Raw genomic sequence first — 17472 nt, 5'->3', positions numbered from 1 at the left:
TTGGCTAGTGATTTGACAGCGTTACCCGCCACAGCTGATTTTTACCCGCATTTGGCGGGTTGGCGGGTGTTAATTTCAAACCCTGTGTACAAAGCCAATTAATTGCAAAAGCATGTAACAAGAAGTGCTAAGTGTAATAGTGTGTAGTGTAATAATGTATATGAAGTAGTAGGCTACATGTAGAAAGTTGTATGTTGAAGTAGAAGTATATGTAGAAAGTAGACCAGTCACTGCAAATAAGCAGAAATGATTTGCAAAATGTTATGTACAGTGCAAATTGAAAAAGGCGCATGAAGTACAGCAGCAGAAGAGTGTAAAGTAGCCGTTACCAAGTGCAACTGGAATAATGTGATAGTTTTTTGTTTTGTTTTGTTTTTACATATTGTTTTTTGAGATGTGTTCAGCAGGCTGACAGCTGAAGCTTTTCCTGAGTATGCTGATTCAGCAGTGGAGACCCCTGTAGCGCTTGCCAAATGGAAGAAGAAAGAACGGTTCATGGTGGGTGTGAGAAGCGTCTTTGACTTCTTATCCTACGCAACGTCTGTAATAAGTGTCCTTAATGGAAGGAAGTTGGTCTCCAGGGATGTGTTGGCTGGTTTTCATCACCCGGCCACTAGAGGGCTTTCTGATCACAGACAGTGCAGTTGCCATACCACACTGCGTGATGCAGTTTGCAAGATGCGTTCAAAGGTGCAATGGTAAGTTTGTCAGGATCTTAACAGACAGGTAAGCTTTCCTTAATCGTTCCTTAATTTGCATAGCTCTGACTATGGTTCTGATGCAAAAAAGGAGATCCAGTCAGACGAGTCGATGCAGATGAATTAAAATGTATTTATAATTTCTTCCACTAACCAAAGAAAGCAGAAATGATAATAAATGACATTTACTGAAACTGAAAAAAATGATCTTTTAATATCCGAAATCAATCAGACCTCTTACAATATTTCTAAGTATTTCTAAGTATATCTCTGAGTATTTCCGAGAAAAACAATTCTACATTAGTAAAATAAATCAAATAAACATTGAATGGAAAATTCATATACTCTTACACTGCAGCAAGATCAGATAAGCAGATACTGGGGCCCCTATCTCTCGCAATTTGCACAAAAGGGACACAATGATTTAGAATCCAATGCATGTAAACTGCAACTTATACAAACATTGTGGTTTTCACACCTTTAGACCCTAGAAGGAGCTAGACAATCTATATTTACTATATTTACTATGTCTCGAGAACATCTTGTCCCTTGGGTTTCAGAGAAAAGTAACAGCTCCTTTTTTAGACATAGGAGAAGATTAAATTTACTGAGACGACAGGAACCCAGATGCCTACCATGCAACTGTTAACACAAAGGGGCCCTCAGATCAAAAGGTAAACAGTGTAAGTTGAAGTAAGCATCCTTAAATGTTCAACACACACAGATTAATACTAAAATCATAGAATACACGGATAATATGTTGGATATATGAAAATATTAAAGTAATAATAAAAGAATCACAAAGATTAATTCATAATGCATAAAATTCATGAGGCATAATATTCATAAAGCATAATATTCATAAGGCATGATTTCTATATGGATATAAAAACATAATAATTGAGAATTTGCAGCTTCTATCACATCAATAGATATCGCACAAAAGGAATACATTGACATATAAATCAAAAGAAATAAAATCACAACATAAAGTAAATTCTTATTATAGAGAATAATGAAGAATAATGGTAAATCATGAATATATGTATGGTTTTATCCTTTTTTGAACAACACACACCAGGTTCTTTTTTATTAAGGTCTATTCTATTGGGTAAAACCACAGGTGAGGACATTTTCAAAAGGCCTATTTTGAACTCATTTTATATGTTAATTTCTTGAATCAAAAATTTACACACCAACATGAACTTCTCTCTTTCAGTAGCCACCATTAATGTAAAACAGGTCAGAGGCCAGAATCTTTTTTTTCCAGCATCAGTGCTTTATTAATGCAGCGTAGACAAATATATTCTCAGAACAGTAAAGGAAACGGGTAAAAAAAAAACAAATATTTCCCCCACATACCGTTCATACTTATACATAAGTGATCACAAAAACGTTCCGCTTTTAATACCTAAAAGTACCAGCTGCAGGTAATGGATTCTCTGGCATATTTACTCTAGCCTGATGGGGCCAAACTCACACTTCACAAACTCTTCGGTGTTAATTTTTGGCTGAGCTCCCTCACAGAGTCTGAGACTCTTAGTCAGAATTTCCCTGCTGAAGTGGAAGATTTCTCCATGTGGAACATGGAATGCCACTCCGATGTTATCCCACATGTACTCTTGTCTGGCTTTTTTAGGTATACCAATAGCTTTCATGTTACCAGACAGCCAGAAACGGTGTGTTTTACTCATTGCCTGTGGACGCCAGATAATGGTGTTTTCACTAAACGCACACACTGCATCCTGGGTATTCTTGAGCAGGGGATACTTAGAGAAAAGCTTATGAGCACGAGGTGCATGAATCACAATAGAATACATCACTTCCTGCTTATAGACCACAGTCTCAAAAATGCGAATGCTGGGCTTCTGGCCTGGACAGAACTGCTGTTGGTAGCTTCTCAACAACTCATTGATCGACATACTGAAACGGAAGTTCCCCATGAGTGAGGATGACAGAAAGGCTGGGGAAGTGGTGAACTTGTGCAAGAAAGGTTTTACTATGTAGCCATCCAAGTACTCGTTTTCAGCAATTGTAATATCACCTCTGGAAACGTCTTGGCTCCACCATACCAGATCGCGTTTTGGTGAGTCGCTGCATGTCGGCTTTTTAAATCCCTCAGAATCCCAAATGCCAAAGAATCCTTGGAGGTTAGTGTTATGTCGAAGGTATGACACTTGAAATTCCACCTCCTCAGGGTGTTCTGGGATTGATCTATAGAGGTAGTCATTCTCTATTTGCTTCCATTTGAGCTCTTCAAGCTTTAGGTGCTGCCCACCATAGTATAGTTCTCTATGTCTTCTGTCATTGGTACGAAACATGCTTTCAAGTTGAGAAAAGCTGATGAAATCACTTATGAAACAGGAGTGTGATGACTTGTTGCACTGAAAGAATACAAATGTTGTATATTTTGTCATGTTAGCATTAGGTAATATTTTCAACAAATATACTCAAGGCAACTCTTTTAAGTCAACCATGAAAAAAAACGTTTTTTTTTTTTTACAACATCTGAATTATGACAATCAAGCACGTTCTCCAGAAATATTTTGCGGCCTCATTTTATGTCTATAAAGTAGCCTTTATTTTTTATCACCTCTAGAAATGGCCGAGATTGGTGTGTCTTCATTTACATGCTGTCAAAACTGCAGTCCGGTGTTGTGTAATATTCGGTTCTTGTGAAAAACTGTTCCAGCGGGTGGAGTTTACGTGAATAGTCATTAGTTCCCATGTTGTGGGCGTGTCCTTGAAACAACGCGCAAACGAATGGAACTGAAAATATTAGTGCACGCTCCTCAAATCGCTACTTGTTTAATGGATTATTTTGAACAGGTAATGAAGTGTCAATGTTAAGCACTGAAGCATTAATTGCAACAGAGTCAAAACAATGCAGTTTGTGTAATATGATAAATCGTCTGTAAGCTGTTTTTGCTTGATTGATTACAGGCACACAGCAAAACAATAAGCGAATAACCTATGCTAACCTTGGGTAATATAGTTTCTTATTTTTTGATGTGTTTAGCTTTTTATACATTTAATTTGTGGGGCATTAATTGTTGTTTGAATAGTTTGATTAGCCTATACTTAGGCTACTGGTGATAGAAAGAGAGAGTTGCGTCAACGGAAGTCCAAAACGCTCGATCGAACCGACATGCACTGCTTCAAGTCAGCCGCCGATCGGTTTGCGCGGCGCCGCATGAAGTCGAACGCACCTATTGAGTTGGAGAGACATAACTGTGATTTTTGGTAATTAGTAGACAATAAAATAATTTATTTACATTATTTATAAAAAAATGTATACGTAGTATATATATATGTAGTTATTACATTGTTATTGTTAGTTTTTAAAAGATAAAATCCTCATATTTGAGGATTAATGTGGTCAGCTATCCGTACCTGCCTTGTTAACATATTTTACCATGGTAAAAGTCTGTGTTCGCTATATTGTGTGTGTGTGTGTTCTTACAACTTGCTTGTTAGTCAAGTTCAATCACAAATATACCTGTTCATTGTCGTTTTACTAATCTCATGGTAAATGTTAAGTTTGTTGTCTTAGAAAATTCGTTCCAAATAAATGAAGATATTTTATTAAGTGAAAACTAATCTTGTTTAATGTTTTTGATTCTTGTGGACCCCTCAGTTATTAATATATAAATATATATTTGTAGTATATGCCAATTTAAAACAACTTAAAACATTTTTACACATTTAATCATATATTTTATGTATGTTGACTTTTGTTATGCACTTATTTACAGCAATCGATTTATACATTTATAATAAACTATAAAGCATGTTGTCCTTGAACAGTCTCCACTATAGTTTGCTGTGCTGCATGGGAGTGCTCCAGTCACTCAGAGAAAGGTGTGTGAATGTATGGTTTCCCTACTGATCTGGAGAGGAGAAAAAAAATGATGCATCAAGTTTTGTTCAATTCACATTTATTTGTATTGCACTTTTTAATATACACATTGTTTCAAAGCAGCTTTACAGAAAATGAATGTTTCTACATTACAAATAAGAGTTCTGTTAAAAGGTGTTGCTTCTCTCTACGGCTCTGGTCGGTGCTCGTGCTGGGGCTGGTGTTGTTTGGATGCCGATTTTGGAAAGTTTTTGCTGGGATGGGCATTTTAAAAAATCTGAAATTCGCTTTTGCGCCATTATCTCCTTGTATTAAAGTTAATCTTGTTCGCATTCTGTATAGTTCATGTCTGATACCACGCGCTAGCGTCACGTGTTCATGAGGATTAAGCTAATCATCCCATATAGAAAACATCACAAGTAAAATTAATCATGTTTATAAAGATAAACATGGGTTTATTATAGCCCACTTACAATTTACATTTCAGAGATCATTACAAATAAATTATTAAATGCTAAAACTGAATAAATTTAAATGAACAAACTTGGCGTTGTTATAAATATAATTTTTTTGACACAAAAGATGACATACATTTAATAAAGTTAGAAGAGTCAAATATCGCCTCATAATGGGAAGGTTAACTTCTGTCATTGATCAGAAGAAGGTGTTTCTAAAAAAAATTTTTAGGTAGGAGCACAAGAGCTCCTAAAAATAAATGTTAGTGTAGAATCCTGAAGAATGTAATTTTACCTTTTAAAAACTAATAGCAAATGTTTATACAAAGAGTAAACTATTATATATAATCTACAAATCATGCAATACTGTACCACAAAATAAGAAGTGTTTTGCGGACTCGGCTAATCAGGCCAATTAGAGACAATTACTAATCATTCTCATTTTTATCAAATCATTCTTTCATTTCACTAATCAATATTTTCTTTTTAATTATTTAACACTAGGGGTCATTAATAAAGTTTACATTTTAACGTGCAAATTCACACGCAATGCATCTTTAATTTGGCCAGAATTGCAGGGCGCCCGTCTTGATATCCAAGAAGGTTTAGAGAAAATATTAAATAAGTTTAATTATTAAATTAAGAATTAAACTTAATTAATATATAAAAATTAACTTAAACTTAATTATTATATCAAAATTAACTTAAACTTAATTATTATATACAATTTTCCAAGCTAGTGTCCCCTCAGTGAATTTCGGCCATTTCCACCACTGCCTGTTTGTCTTCTTTAAACAAGATTAAATGTAGTTGAGAATTATGAGGGTCTTGACCCTTCAAACAAAACAGACACAAAAACCAATACTGGTTGTAAACAAGCAAAGAAATTACTAGTGACTTACTATTAGTGACCTTTTGGCACGCTATCAAACATGATAGTTTGATAGTGTAAGCAACAGAAACTCAACAGACACACATATCCCTTCAGAGGCACACAGACTTTCATATGATTTTAAAGACAGCACAAGAAGAGATGAGGCTCCATAGCTCAGTGGTTAGAGCACTGGTCTTGTAAACTAGGGGTCCTGAGTTTGAGCTTCACTGGGGCCTGATTAATAACTAAAGGATGTTTTGAACCACTATCAAAAGTGTTTACAGACATAAATGATTATCAACAGAAGATAATCGGTCAAATAGATCTGATAATTGTTCAACACTACAAAAAACACCAAGGTCTTCAGACTATATGCAGAACTTCACACTCTGTGTGAGTGCAAGCAAGTGTTGCAACTTTCAGACCTGCTATTTCAAGCACTTTACAGAATATGCAGTATATATATACAGTACACACACACACACACACATATATATATATATATTCATAATTTGGAAATGTGAAATTCACCATAATAGAACAAAACTGTTTTGGATCAATTTTGTTTCATTACTCTGATTTACATCTGCGTCTGTGTGTAGTTTTCTCTTATTAGGAAACATGTAGGTGAAATCTAATATAAGGTAAAGGCACATTATTACTTAAAACGTTCACTTCTTATCCATTTAGTTGAAAAAAGTTTATCAAAAACCATAAGCATATAGGGAAAAAATTAAAACACTGATATGGAAAAAGCCACATCTGTTGTAATTTTTTTTCTATTATAATCTATATAGCACAATTACAATGAAGTTATGCAGATAGAAGGATGTCATTTGCAACCGATGAATCACCTGTTTGTCATTCCTCCTAAACTTTAAACAGTCACAGCTACAAGGAAATGTTGGACACACCCTTTGAAGTGCTACACAGGGTTTTTCATATGCACTTTTCATATGGTAATGAGGACAATGTGTGAACAGGTGAGGCTCCATAGCTCACTGGTCTTGTAAACCAGGGGTCGTGAGTTCGATCCTCGCTAGGGCCTGGAAAACACTTAGAAGACACTTTTGAGTAGTTATCAAAAAGAGTTTACAGATATACATGACTAGTGGTACAATAGAAGAGAACTAAGCAGGTCTGATATGAAGTGTTCAACTGTGAGTAAACAAAAAACTGAAAGCTAAGAAACATCACAAATGTTCAACCATCCTGAAAGAGGTCAAATGTAGCAAAACAGATGCAAGATTGGTTGCAACCAAGCAAATAAATTACTAATTATTTTCCAAACTGGTCAAACTTTGTAAAAGATGTAAAACCAAATATTAAGCAGCACAACTCTTTTCAACGTTGATAATAATAGGAAATGTTTCTTGAGCACCAGCATATTAGAATGAATAATTTTTTTGACCCTGTAATCGTTAATCAAAATGTCATAACTTGCTCCTCTTGTGATATGACTGACTTGATGTCTGTGATGTATGAAGCATAGGTGCTCACATGACTAGTGCTCACTTCTGGTATGCCAGACACACCCCTTACAGATGCACAAAGTTTGTCAGTACCTTTCATATGATAATACGGACAGTACAAAAGCAGGTGAGGCTCCATAGCTCAGTGGTTAGAGCACTGGTCTTGTAAACCAGGGGTCGTGAGTTCAATCCTCGCTGGGGCCTATAAATAACTTTTGAACAAGTATCAAAAAGAATTGGTAGCCACACATTACTTCTAGGAGAACCATGTATACAGAACTGACCAGAGGAACACTTACGAGTGTGATAGAAATTTAACATTTGTATAATATGTAATTGATATTCAATATTCTCTCATATTATTTATCTCTGATTTTCTATATGTTCTGTGTATATGTGACAGCCTGCAGGTACTGAACCTTAACGGCATACGCTGCCAAAGATTCTCTATCAGCTTTCCATTTGTCTATCAGTGTCCCTAGACTAATGGGTACAAGCAGGATTGGCTAGAAGCTGATCTCAAAGAGATACTGTTCAATGTCAAACTTTGTTAGTATAAAGGAGGGGTGTGAGGACCTCTCTGTGTCTCTTTGCAGACAGAGCATTCTCTTGTTTTTAAACTGATAATTTCTGTAGAAATTAAAGAAAAGACAAAGACAGATATCTTTGACTGGTCTATCATTCTCAGTTTCACATTTATTAATTGATTTAGAATTTTTCCATGGCACGAGCCATCATGTTTCTGACTTGTGTGCTCTGAAGAACTTCTAAAAACTATTATGCCTATATGTAGAATCAAATTTACTCAGGAAGGCCACTGTAAAAACCAATAACTGATTTAACTGATTAAAAATGTTCAATATCAAAACATTTATACATCAAATCCTGAACTGTCTTGGCATAGAAAGTACAAAAATCCTGCACAAATCATATATTTTTAAAAATATATTTTTATACAAAAACAATACAAAAGTCTGCAGAAGAAATCTGAAGGCTGCCATGGCATAAAAAAGAAACAGCATTAAGACAACAGAGAGCAGACAGAATAAGCAGAGGAACTAGATGAGAAATCGTTTGTCAACCAGAGTTTTGCTGGCTAGGTTCCTACGACCCATTCCATTTCGGATTAACCTGAAGACCTGAAGGAGAGCACATTAAAACTTCATCTTAATCGTCACCTCTAGACTGTTGAATTAAACCAGTCCATTAACAAATTCACGTATACTAACCAGTTGCTGGAGGTATGTTAACACAGCTGCGAGAATGAAGTTCTGACTGCCCAGATCCACCACACAGAAAAAGAGGGTGTCAAAGATCAACAGCACAGCCTCATTACCATAAAAGAGGACGTCAGCGAATGAGTGAGAATCATCTGAGAGAAGAGAAACACAAAAATCAGTATCACTCAAAACACTAATGAGTTGGAATTATATTTGGATATGATTAGCAGTTTTTTTTTTTTTTACCATTATAGAAGATGCTTTTATCCAGTGGCTCTATAAACTCCATACCGATGATTCTCTCAAATAGCAGCTTATCTTTCACTATGTAATCCATCTCACGATGTGCCTGAGAAAACAGCATTCAGAGTGAGCAAAACAACACCAACAAAACATAATAAACTATGGGGAAAATCACAAGCATCAATGAAATGCAATCCTCACATGATCAATGACAGAGCCCAGGAACCGGTTCATAGTATGGTAAGCTTTTGTGCTCTGCTCACATGGATTGGCTGAAGCATCCACCAACCTTGAGGGACCACTTCTCTGAAGGGGTAGAGACATTGTTAGCCACCTTTACAGAGAGTGATTTGTTTGGGAGATTATTTAGCTACACTTTGCGTACAAAAGTAGCTGTGTCTCATTTCGAAGGCTGTGCCCTCCGGAGGTCGCATTCGAAGGCTGCATACATCATCGAGGCTGTCCCATTTCAAAATAGCAAGTAGGACACTCCGAATGCGACCTTCTTTCACAGGAATTTGGAGGATGCATGAGGTGTATCCTTCGTTGCTACAGATAACCCACAATTCTTTGCGTCACCGTAAACATCCGTCGTTTCTTTGAAAACAACGCTGGCAGATGTAACTAAAGACTATAGAACACCCTTAAAGGGACTTTGATGCAACGTTACACACAAGTGAAGATGTAAATGTAAAAATGTAAGTATAAGTAAGTTTTTCTTTTTTAAGTAGTATTACCTCAGTTGGTAGACGTGGTAAACAGGATTACAAGTGTTTAGTGATTTTTAAATGTTGAGAACAGTACTTAACTAGCAAGGCGAGAAATTGTTAATTTGTTTAACCCTCAGGTATTGTACATTTAGGGGTCGCTTTCATATTGTTCACTGTAGAAACTGAACGGAGACAATAATCTTATAATAATTTTAAAATAAAGTGATTTCTACATTTAGTTTCATGAAATTAATGTTCAATATTTTAATCTTCATTTAACTAGCGTGAGAGCGCAACGATGCTATATATGTGTTGGCATAGCAGCGTGATACTTCCGGTTTCCTTTTCTGCCCGTCCTACGAAGGCCGTCTCATTTAATTCTGGGTTGAGGACACTCCGTATACGCATCCTACAGAGGATGTGACCTCCAGAGGATGCAGCCTTCGAAATGAGACACAGCTATAGTCTTCAGAAGTGAGCTAAATCTGACAAAACCAGGGATCACTGGATGTCTTCAAAGATAAAAATGATTAATAAATAAAGTAAATTGTGATTTTCTAAAAAGTTACACGTTTTCTTGTAAGTAATAATACATTTTTTTATATGAAATAATCTTTATCATTATTGACTTTGTTAAAAAACAATAAAGGCATATGCCTTTACGTAGATAAATAAATAGAAGTGTTTATGTTTGTGTTTATACCCAGTTGATTGGCTCGATTATCCGGTCATACTGTGCTCGCAGACGGTTGGTTATTGAAATCTGAAATGTCTGAGTGTCTGAGTTTGGCAAAAGTCCCCTTTGGCCACACAGATTCTCCTAAAACACATAAAAATAAAATAAGTCTTCCATATAAACTTCTATTATTAAATGTACGACTCAAAATGTATCCTACCGCCTCCCTCTTCAGGTTTGTATTCATCTCATCCATGTTAGTGTCTGCATGACCATGAACAGAACGTCCATGAATGTAGTAGCCAAAACATCGATGAGACAGCAGCAGCACTGAGATCTAACAGACACATACACATACATTCAAAGGAAGAAAAGAAAAGACAAAAATCAAGCAAAATTAAAGCATTACATATGTTAATGTCTAAAATTGTACACTTATTGGCTATGAATTGCTCAACTGCAAAGAAGCTTTCTAGCCTAATACTTACATTGCTGATTGAACACAGATCCACAAACTGGCGAATCTTGTCTTCAACAAAGCGTTCATGGATTACTTTGAAGAATGTAATCTAAAGCAAAACCACACAAAAAGGAAAAAGTGAAACACCACAAGTGACACAAAGAGACAGGTTGCTTGTCTTTAAGTATACATGTTCTCACCTGCATTAAGCCAATGCAGAGCCACATTGCAGAAGCCACGCCGTAGCGGAGTATGAGGCTGTATGGAGGTGTGTATGCCTCAGGAGACGGATGCAGGTCGGATGAGGGGTCTCTTAGAGCCAAATTTGAGAAGCCCACCACCTGCAAGCACAACATTCAACATTTGTTAAGATAGTCCTTAACAAAATAGCAAGCTCTTTGAAAGGCCAGTTTGGGAAATAGGTTTTGAGACAAACTAGATGTTTTAGAATAGAGCTGTAGTGTGTTGTTGCCCTCACCTCCAGAAAGAAGAGCACAGCGATGACCTGAAAAGTGGGGTTGATCTTGCGAATGGTCTGAATCTCATTCCACTCATTGGCCACAAAATATGTTCTCCAGATACTGACAGGAGATGCTTGACTTTTTGCTTCACCAGACCCTGAGCACATTACAACATAATTATAGAATATGTATTATTAAAAATATATCAAACTAATCGGATTAAAAGTGTAGAGTTTGTATAGATATAATGGAACATGCATTTGAGAAGCGCATTTGAGAAACATTGTAATTACCCTCCACATGTTTACTGGCTTTACTACGAGGTCTTTCCCAGTCTATGAAGAAAATATCCACAGACAGCTGAACAAAGAGCTTATGAAGAAATTGTACAGTCTGTAACAAAAAATAAAATTAAGTTAACCTGGGACGAAATGGAAAGAGGGGAAAAGACAGACATATACTTAATTAAGCAACCTGTAGTGTATAAGCTAATGTTCATATTTGTACACACCTTCAAAGCAAAGGCACAGCCAACATAAACAACAAAGCGCTCCTCCTGAGCTGGTAATGGCAGCAACACGGACACAAATAGCTGGGCCTGGAGATACACAAAAAGCCTTGTTTTTATAGGTCTTGATTTCTATTTTAAGTCGTGTTCACACTGGCGAACCAATAAGATTCATGCTTTTGTTCACATGACCAGAGCCAATGCTATTAAAACTATGACTTAGTAGCGCACACAGAGTATTTAGCAAAGCGAAAATTGTGAATATAATAATCTGAATGGCTGTTTGATAACACGTAAATACTGTTTGATTTCCTTTCTTATCTGTGACAAGTGGGTATCAGAAACGCAAAGTTGCACAGTACTTGTCTTGATGTGAACAGGCATTTAGACCTAAAGAGCTCCATCAAAAAATAAAGAGTAGGCTACGTATAGACTGCACATCCTAGCAAAGAATTTCATTTAACAGGACAGTGGAAGACAATCCCAGAAACACAGATAATAAACTGATATCTGAGAAGTGGGTGAGACTACGTTAACAATAGAAAAAGTTAAAGACTTGCCTCCACTGTCTGGAAAATATTGAAAGGAATTGAAGAGCAAAAGAAAGAAAAAAGGAGGAAAAAAGACTCATGTAAGACTTAATCATATTCATAATAGACTAGCCATTGCCACTTACAGACATGACGAATGCAAACCTTAAAGAATATGAGCCAGTAGAGGCCTGTTCCAACAGTGATGATGAAGAAAACATTTGCCAGGTCACCAGCATAGAACACCAGAAACTTCATAATGGTCTGAAACAGAAAGGACATTATTATGCATCGGTGTTGTTAACTGTGTTTATAATCATCTCTGAATGTGAGTCTTTACCTGCAGGTCAATGAGAGGAGATGCGATTCTTCTTTTCCAGCTTGCTGTTTTCAATAAAGAGTGGACAACAGCCACCCCACCCAGCACACCAAGAGCAATCTGGATATGAATCCACAATAGAATAAGCTGACAAACATAAAACAGAAAACTGACTTGCGTTGTTTATACTCACATCAGTTTTGACCCGAGCTTCTTCCTGGTCCATCGTATACTCAAGAGAGAATGTCACCTGTACATATGTACATAAAACAGAAATCAACCCATTTGGCTGATCATATAAGCACTTTAAAATGTGTAAAATATTTATCATTTATTATTTTTACACTGTATCATTAATCTTACTGGCAACAGAATAAAAGAACTTTTGATTAATTTCATTAACATATAAAAACATGCTGAAGACTTACTGTAACAGTCTGTGTGGTGGGGTCAGTGACAAGTATATCTGAGTAAGTCACAGTCATCAGAGGGGGGTACACCTGTCCCTTCTGTGTATTCGTCACCAGCTGAAACCTGTTCAGTGCAGGACATCAAGCTTAGTGTGACCTCACACTATGTGAGTTTTATGTGTTTGTGAGTGTGTAGTACTTACCCGATCTTAATGTTAGAGGCCACACGTATGACCTTGGGTGAAGAACTCAAAGACTTTTCCCTTCCACTCAATGTGTCCACAAGCATCAGCCTCCGGGTCAGGTACCAGTTATTCATGCTAGATCCTGACACGAGAAATCAGCATGGTGATAAAGCAGCAAGGCCTTCATCACATATAATGATGATATGAAAGTGTATGATCAAAAGATGTGTTTGTATGTTGTACCCTGATTAGTGAACTGGCCATTAAACTGCTGGTTGATATTTAGGAGAGGCACTGCAAGAAGACGCTTGTCCTCCTGTGGCTTCTGAATGACCAGGAACACGTCATAGAACACAGGCTCCGGATACCCATTCAGAAGCTCTGACACAGACAGCACACACTAAGAAAAGAAAAAAAAAAACATTAACATACATCAACATATTCAGCTGAAACTAAAAACATGTATATTGACCAAACTGAGAAACATATTGCTAAATATGGACCACATATGAACAACAACAGAAGAAAGGTGAGACTTACACTCTGCTTGTAGGCTGTCCCAAACATGAAAGCGGATTGTTGTCTGGTAGGGGTGTCTGGACAGAGCTATAGAGGATTTAATTAAGCATATTTGTCTCTCTCACAATACTTTTCAATTTCAATTTCAAAAGAAGTTAATAGAATTTCTAAAGACACATTCTAAGAAATTAGCAAAAATGTTACCAAGTGTAATAAAAAAAAAAGAAAAAAGAAATCTTCAGAAATTCTTAAATATTTTCTTAGGAACGTCACTGTATGATGGGTTATGCCAAAGACTTGCAAATAAACTCGATGAAAAACACCTCAAACACATTTGTAATGTGCTGTGTATTTTAAATAGTTTTAAAAAACACAAAATATTCTGTGAGATTCTTTACCCCCTTGTGACCATCTGTGTCCTGTTGCATGCATCAGCATTATCATTACATCACTCAGTACCAGACAATCACAAGACATGATTTATATTGCTGTTTTTTCCTAGACGGTCTCAGTCTATTCCCTGCTTGTGCGGAGCTAACAGTTTCACTTCCTCTGTAACTTATATATAACGAAGCCCCTCACAATAAAGATTTGAACCTTGAGTGAACTACACTTCTTGTGTCTGTGTCATTCTTGGCTCCCTGATATCAGCTTCTGTGCTCCACCGCTCAACTTGATCAGATCTGCTCAGATAATTTAATGGATAATTTAACAGTTGGGGGCTCATCCACGAAGGGGGGGACTCTCCCTGTGAACCAGGGGAAAAGCTTAGAGAGCAAAGAGGCAAGCCACGCCGGAGATCGGGGGGGACCTACAATAAAAGGGGTAAATGTTTTTGGATATTTCTGAAATGAAATACAGTGCTTACCCCTGTAGGATCCTGTTAGTATCTCGTAAAGAGACGAGATCGGTTTAATCACTAGCTGTTAGTGGGGCTTTGGCTCCATTGTTGTTAAACTTCGGCTGGCAACAGTAGTTGGATAGACTATTATCATGGAGAGTGATTGGTTAATCACTAGTCGTTAGTGGGATTTCGGTTCCATTGTTGTTACACTTCGGCTGGCAACAGTAATTATTTGTTCATTATTAACGCGGAAAGTGATTGGATATACAGTACTGATCACACTGTATTTTTGATCACAGTAGTGTGCATTACTTCGCGGAAATCTTATTACGGTTAAAGGCTTAATTCTATTTATGAAATTAATTCCGATTGTTACTGCATGTTGATACATTGTGACCATAAAAGAAGGTGTTCTAATCTAGAGGATGACCCGAACACGGTTTGGCGAGAGTCCAAAATTAGACAACACCCAATAAAAGAAGGTGATTTTAGAGGCGATCAGGACAAAATGTCTTGTGAAAGCCAAATATAGGACCATCACCCACGGTCACAATACCATACATGCACTACAATTGAGGATGGGCGTTCGAGTACAGAAGAATTTTGTGCACATTAATTATATTTTTTTAAAAAAGTGGAAAATGGGGGATTCGGGGCCCAGATAGGAAACAAGTTGCTGCTTATGTAGCTAAACAAAATTGCCCCACAAAAGGAAAACCGCCACTATACTACATGTCTGAACCCTCTGCACCGCCCTCGGTGAAACCGCCATCTGTAAAGTTTAAAAATACACATACTAGTCCATACGCTGAGGCATACGGTCAGTTATCTGGCAACACAACTGAACCGTTAAATTTGACTCAAAATGCAATGGTATGGGTAAGAGCTGGAAATAACATCAATGTTAGACCATTAAAAATGTTGGACATGGAATCAATATGCAAAAGTTTACCTTCCTCTCAACATTCTGGTAAATTTGTAACTATTCTGCAAACACATACAAAATATGCTCACTTTTCTGGTGCAGATTACAGGGCAGTTCTGTTAAGAATATCGGAGGGGGATGTAACCAAAGCAATGTTAACCACTGAGTGTCCGACGCGGAGTCATGATAATGATAAAATAAGACACTTTCTTCCAAGAACTAAGAACCTTTTTAGATAAACGTCTAGGTATTAGACAAGATCTATCATTCGCTGCGAATACAAAACAGAAACTTAAAGAATCTGCTTCAGACTTCTATGTGCGCTTCAAAAAGGCATGGATTGAAGAGTCCAAACTCCCATTGAATAATGAAATGAAGGCTTTGTTTATAAATACCTTCTTGAATAACATGCAAGCTAAACAAGCACAATTGATCAGAATTACAACCACAAATTTGTATGATATGGACATAGACGCAATAGGGAAGCGAGTTAGGGAACTAGATTCATCTGATGGTTTCATAGTGAAGACTGAGAATGCTATGTTTACAGGGCAGAGACATCAGCGAAATTTGCATGAGCAAGAAGCAGAAGTGAAACCATATTTGGACCAACAAGGAAGATCAGAAATAGTGTGCTATCACTGCGGAAAAACGTCTCAGGTTACCCGAGACGTCAGCAAACCATGGTTCCCTGAGTAGGGAACGAGACACTGTGTCCTCTAGGGGTCGCTATGGGGGACGCCTCGACGTGACCCGTGTCTGAAGCATTCATTCAAAAAACACCAACAACATGTTGGCCGGCGACAGCCTACGACATCACTACCGGTGCGACTATAGTTTAAATAGGCGCCGGGAGAACACGTCATCCGCTTCTTCGTCTGAAGCTTAAAAAAAAAACCTTTTACAACTTAATGCTGCCTTGAAATTTAAGCTTAGTCAAATTGAAATATGAAGTTGGTGAAAACGTCTTAGGTTACTTATGTAACCATGGTTCCCTGAGTAGGGAACGAGACACTGCGTCCTGTAGGGGTCGCTATGGGGAACGCCTCGTCGTGACCCGTGTCTGAAGCATACATTGAAAAAACACCAACAACACGTTGGCCGGCGACAGCCATGACGTCACTACCGGTGCGACTATAGTATAAATAGGCGCCGGGAGCACACATCATTCACTTCTTTGTCTGAAGCTTGCGTCCGCAGCATGGCAAGAAACCTAGAGGACGCAGTGTCTCGTTCCCTACTCAGGGAACCATGGTTACATACGTAACCTGAGACGTTCCCTTTCAAGGGAACTTCGAACTGCGTCCTCTAGGGGTCACTATGGGGAACGGTATACCCACGCCACCATGCTGAGGGGAGTGCATGCCAAACTACAGAAGAGCACTAAGTTCCAACTCTAACAAAGCTTTAAGGGAGTTGCCCCTGGGACGTTAGACAGCTGTCAGTGACATTATCCCCTACGGCCAAAGGCCTAAGCTACATACCCCAAAAATCTTACCTGTTAGGGCCTTTTAACTCCTGGGCCCGGGGTAGAGCTCAAGGCTTGGAATCAGGAATAGATTATACGGGGATACGACCAAGTGCCTAGAATCGTACTAGGTCTTGAGGCAGAGGAAGGGCCTAGTTCGCCTGATGTTGCCAGTTCCAGGTGCTCTGGGAAAACAGAGAACGCAACTCTCCACGTGAGAGGAGAACTCAGAATTCAGAAAAGGACTAGCGTGCTCATAGGCAACCCTCTGATAGAGGGGAGCACTGCTAAACACCACCACGAGAACAGCCCACGGAGCAGGGAATTCAACTCCTCAGAAGGGGAGAAAACTCGAACGCTCGTAAGAAAGCACCATGCTCATAAATAACCCTCTACAGTGAGGGGAGCGATGCTTTAAAAGTGTATCAACAGAGACACACTAGTTGAGTGGAGCCCAAGGCGAGTACCGGGGCCTAAGCCAACTTGGAGAAAGGGAACGAGGCTAACAACGCGTAACCCTTACCATACAGGATTTTAGAAAGTGCACAGGGACTTCGCGTGCGCACTTACCATATCATGGATTTTAAAGATATCGTTCTAAGGGGCCCTCGTGGCACTCTGAAGGAGCCAACCATA

The 17472-nt window shown here is 37.9% G+C and overlaps 2 protein-coding genes and 1 non-coding gene across 4 annotated transcripts in view; 1 reads left to right on the top strand and 2 right to left on the bottom strand.

Annotated features, from left to right (window-relative positions):
- Positions 1-2149: 2149 nt before the first annotated feature.
- Positions 2150-3522, bottom strand: LOC107723392 (uncharacterized). Its single transcript, XM_016531973.1, has 2 exons — positions 3292-3522; positions 2150-3082 (listed from the first exon to the last, which is right to left on the bottom strand). The coding sequence occupies exons 1-2, from the start codon at positions 3322-3324 to the stop codon at positions 2150-2152; spliced, it is 966 nt and encodes a 321-aa protein (XP_016387459.1). The 5' UTR covers positions 3325-3522.
- A 3967-nt stretch (positions 3523-7489) lies between these two features.
- On the top strand, positions 7490-7562 carry trnat-ugu (transfer RNA threonine (anticodon UGU)). The gene has a single exon. It is a non-coding gene; the product is annotated as a tRNA-Thr (tRNA).
- A 612-nt stretch (positions 7563-8174) lies between these two features.
- The window catches only part of LOC107723522 (meckelin-like), a 21857-nt gene continuing 12559 nt past the window's right edge, over positions 8175-17472 (bottom strand). Inside the window, exons 11-29 of one of the 2 annotated variants that reach the window (XM_016532189.1) lie at positions 13621-13686; positions 13324-13480; positions 13099-13222; positions 12914-13019; positions 12679-12774; positions 12507-12605; positions 12332-12430; positions 12197-12205; positions 11640-11726; positions 11422-11521; positions 11146-11285; positions 10868-11008; positions 10696-10776; positions 10428-10544; positions 10235-10351; positions 9023-9127; positions 8825-8927; positions 8588-8730; positions 8175-8497 (exon numbers count right to left, since the gene is read on the bottom strand). In XM_016532189.1, the coding sequence (XP_016387675.1) occupies positions 8417-8497; positions 8588-8730; positions 8825-8927; positions 9023-9127; positions 10235-10351; positions 10428-10544; positions 10696-10776; positions 10868-11008; positions 11146-11285; positions 11422-11521; positions 11640-11726; positions 12197-12205; positions 12332-12430; positions 12507-12605; positions 12679-12774; positions 12914-13019; positions 13099-13222; positions 13324-13480; positions 13621-13686 (1971 nt within the window). In that variant the 3' untranslated portion in view covers positions 8175-8416. The remainder of the gene's footprint in view (positions 8498-8587; positions 8731-8824; positions 8928-9022; positions 9128-10234; positions 10352-10427; positions 10545-10695; positions 10777-10867; positions 11009-11145; positions 11286-11421; positions 11522-11639; positions 11727-12196; positions 12206-12331; positions 12431-12506; positions 12606-12678; positions 12775-12913; positions 13020-13098; positions 13223-13323; positions 13481-13620; positions 13687-17472) is intronic. The other variant, XM_016532190.1, reaches the window with a different exon arrangement.

Source organism: Sinocyclocheilus rhinocerous, unplaced genomic scaffold, assembly GCF_001515625.1.
Source record: "Sinocyclocheilus rhinocerous isolate Xijiao unplaced genomic scaffold, SAMN03320098_v1.1 scaffold241, whole genome shotgun sequence".
Taxonomy (NCBI): Eukaryota; Metazoa; Chordata; class Actinopteri; order Cypriniformes; family Cyprinidae; genus Sinocyclocheilus; species Sinocyclocheilus rhinocerous.
The sequence above is the reverse complement of the archived record's forward strand: the minus strand, read 5'-3'. Positions and strand labels throughout refer to the sequence as shown.

What these genes read in the sequence shown, in the direction of transcription:
- LOC107723392 (XM_016531973.1), bottom strand. Translation starts at nt 3,324, where the DNA reads ATGAAGACACACCAATCTCGGCCATTTCTAGAG. An exon ending in AATCTCGGCCATTTCTAGAG is followed by an intron (nt 3,083 to 3,291) that starts GTGATAAAAAAT and finishes GTATTCTTTCAG; the next exon opens with TGCAACAAGTCATCACACTC.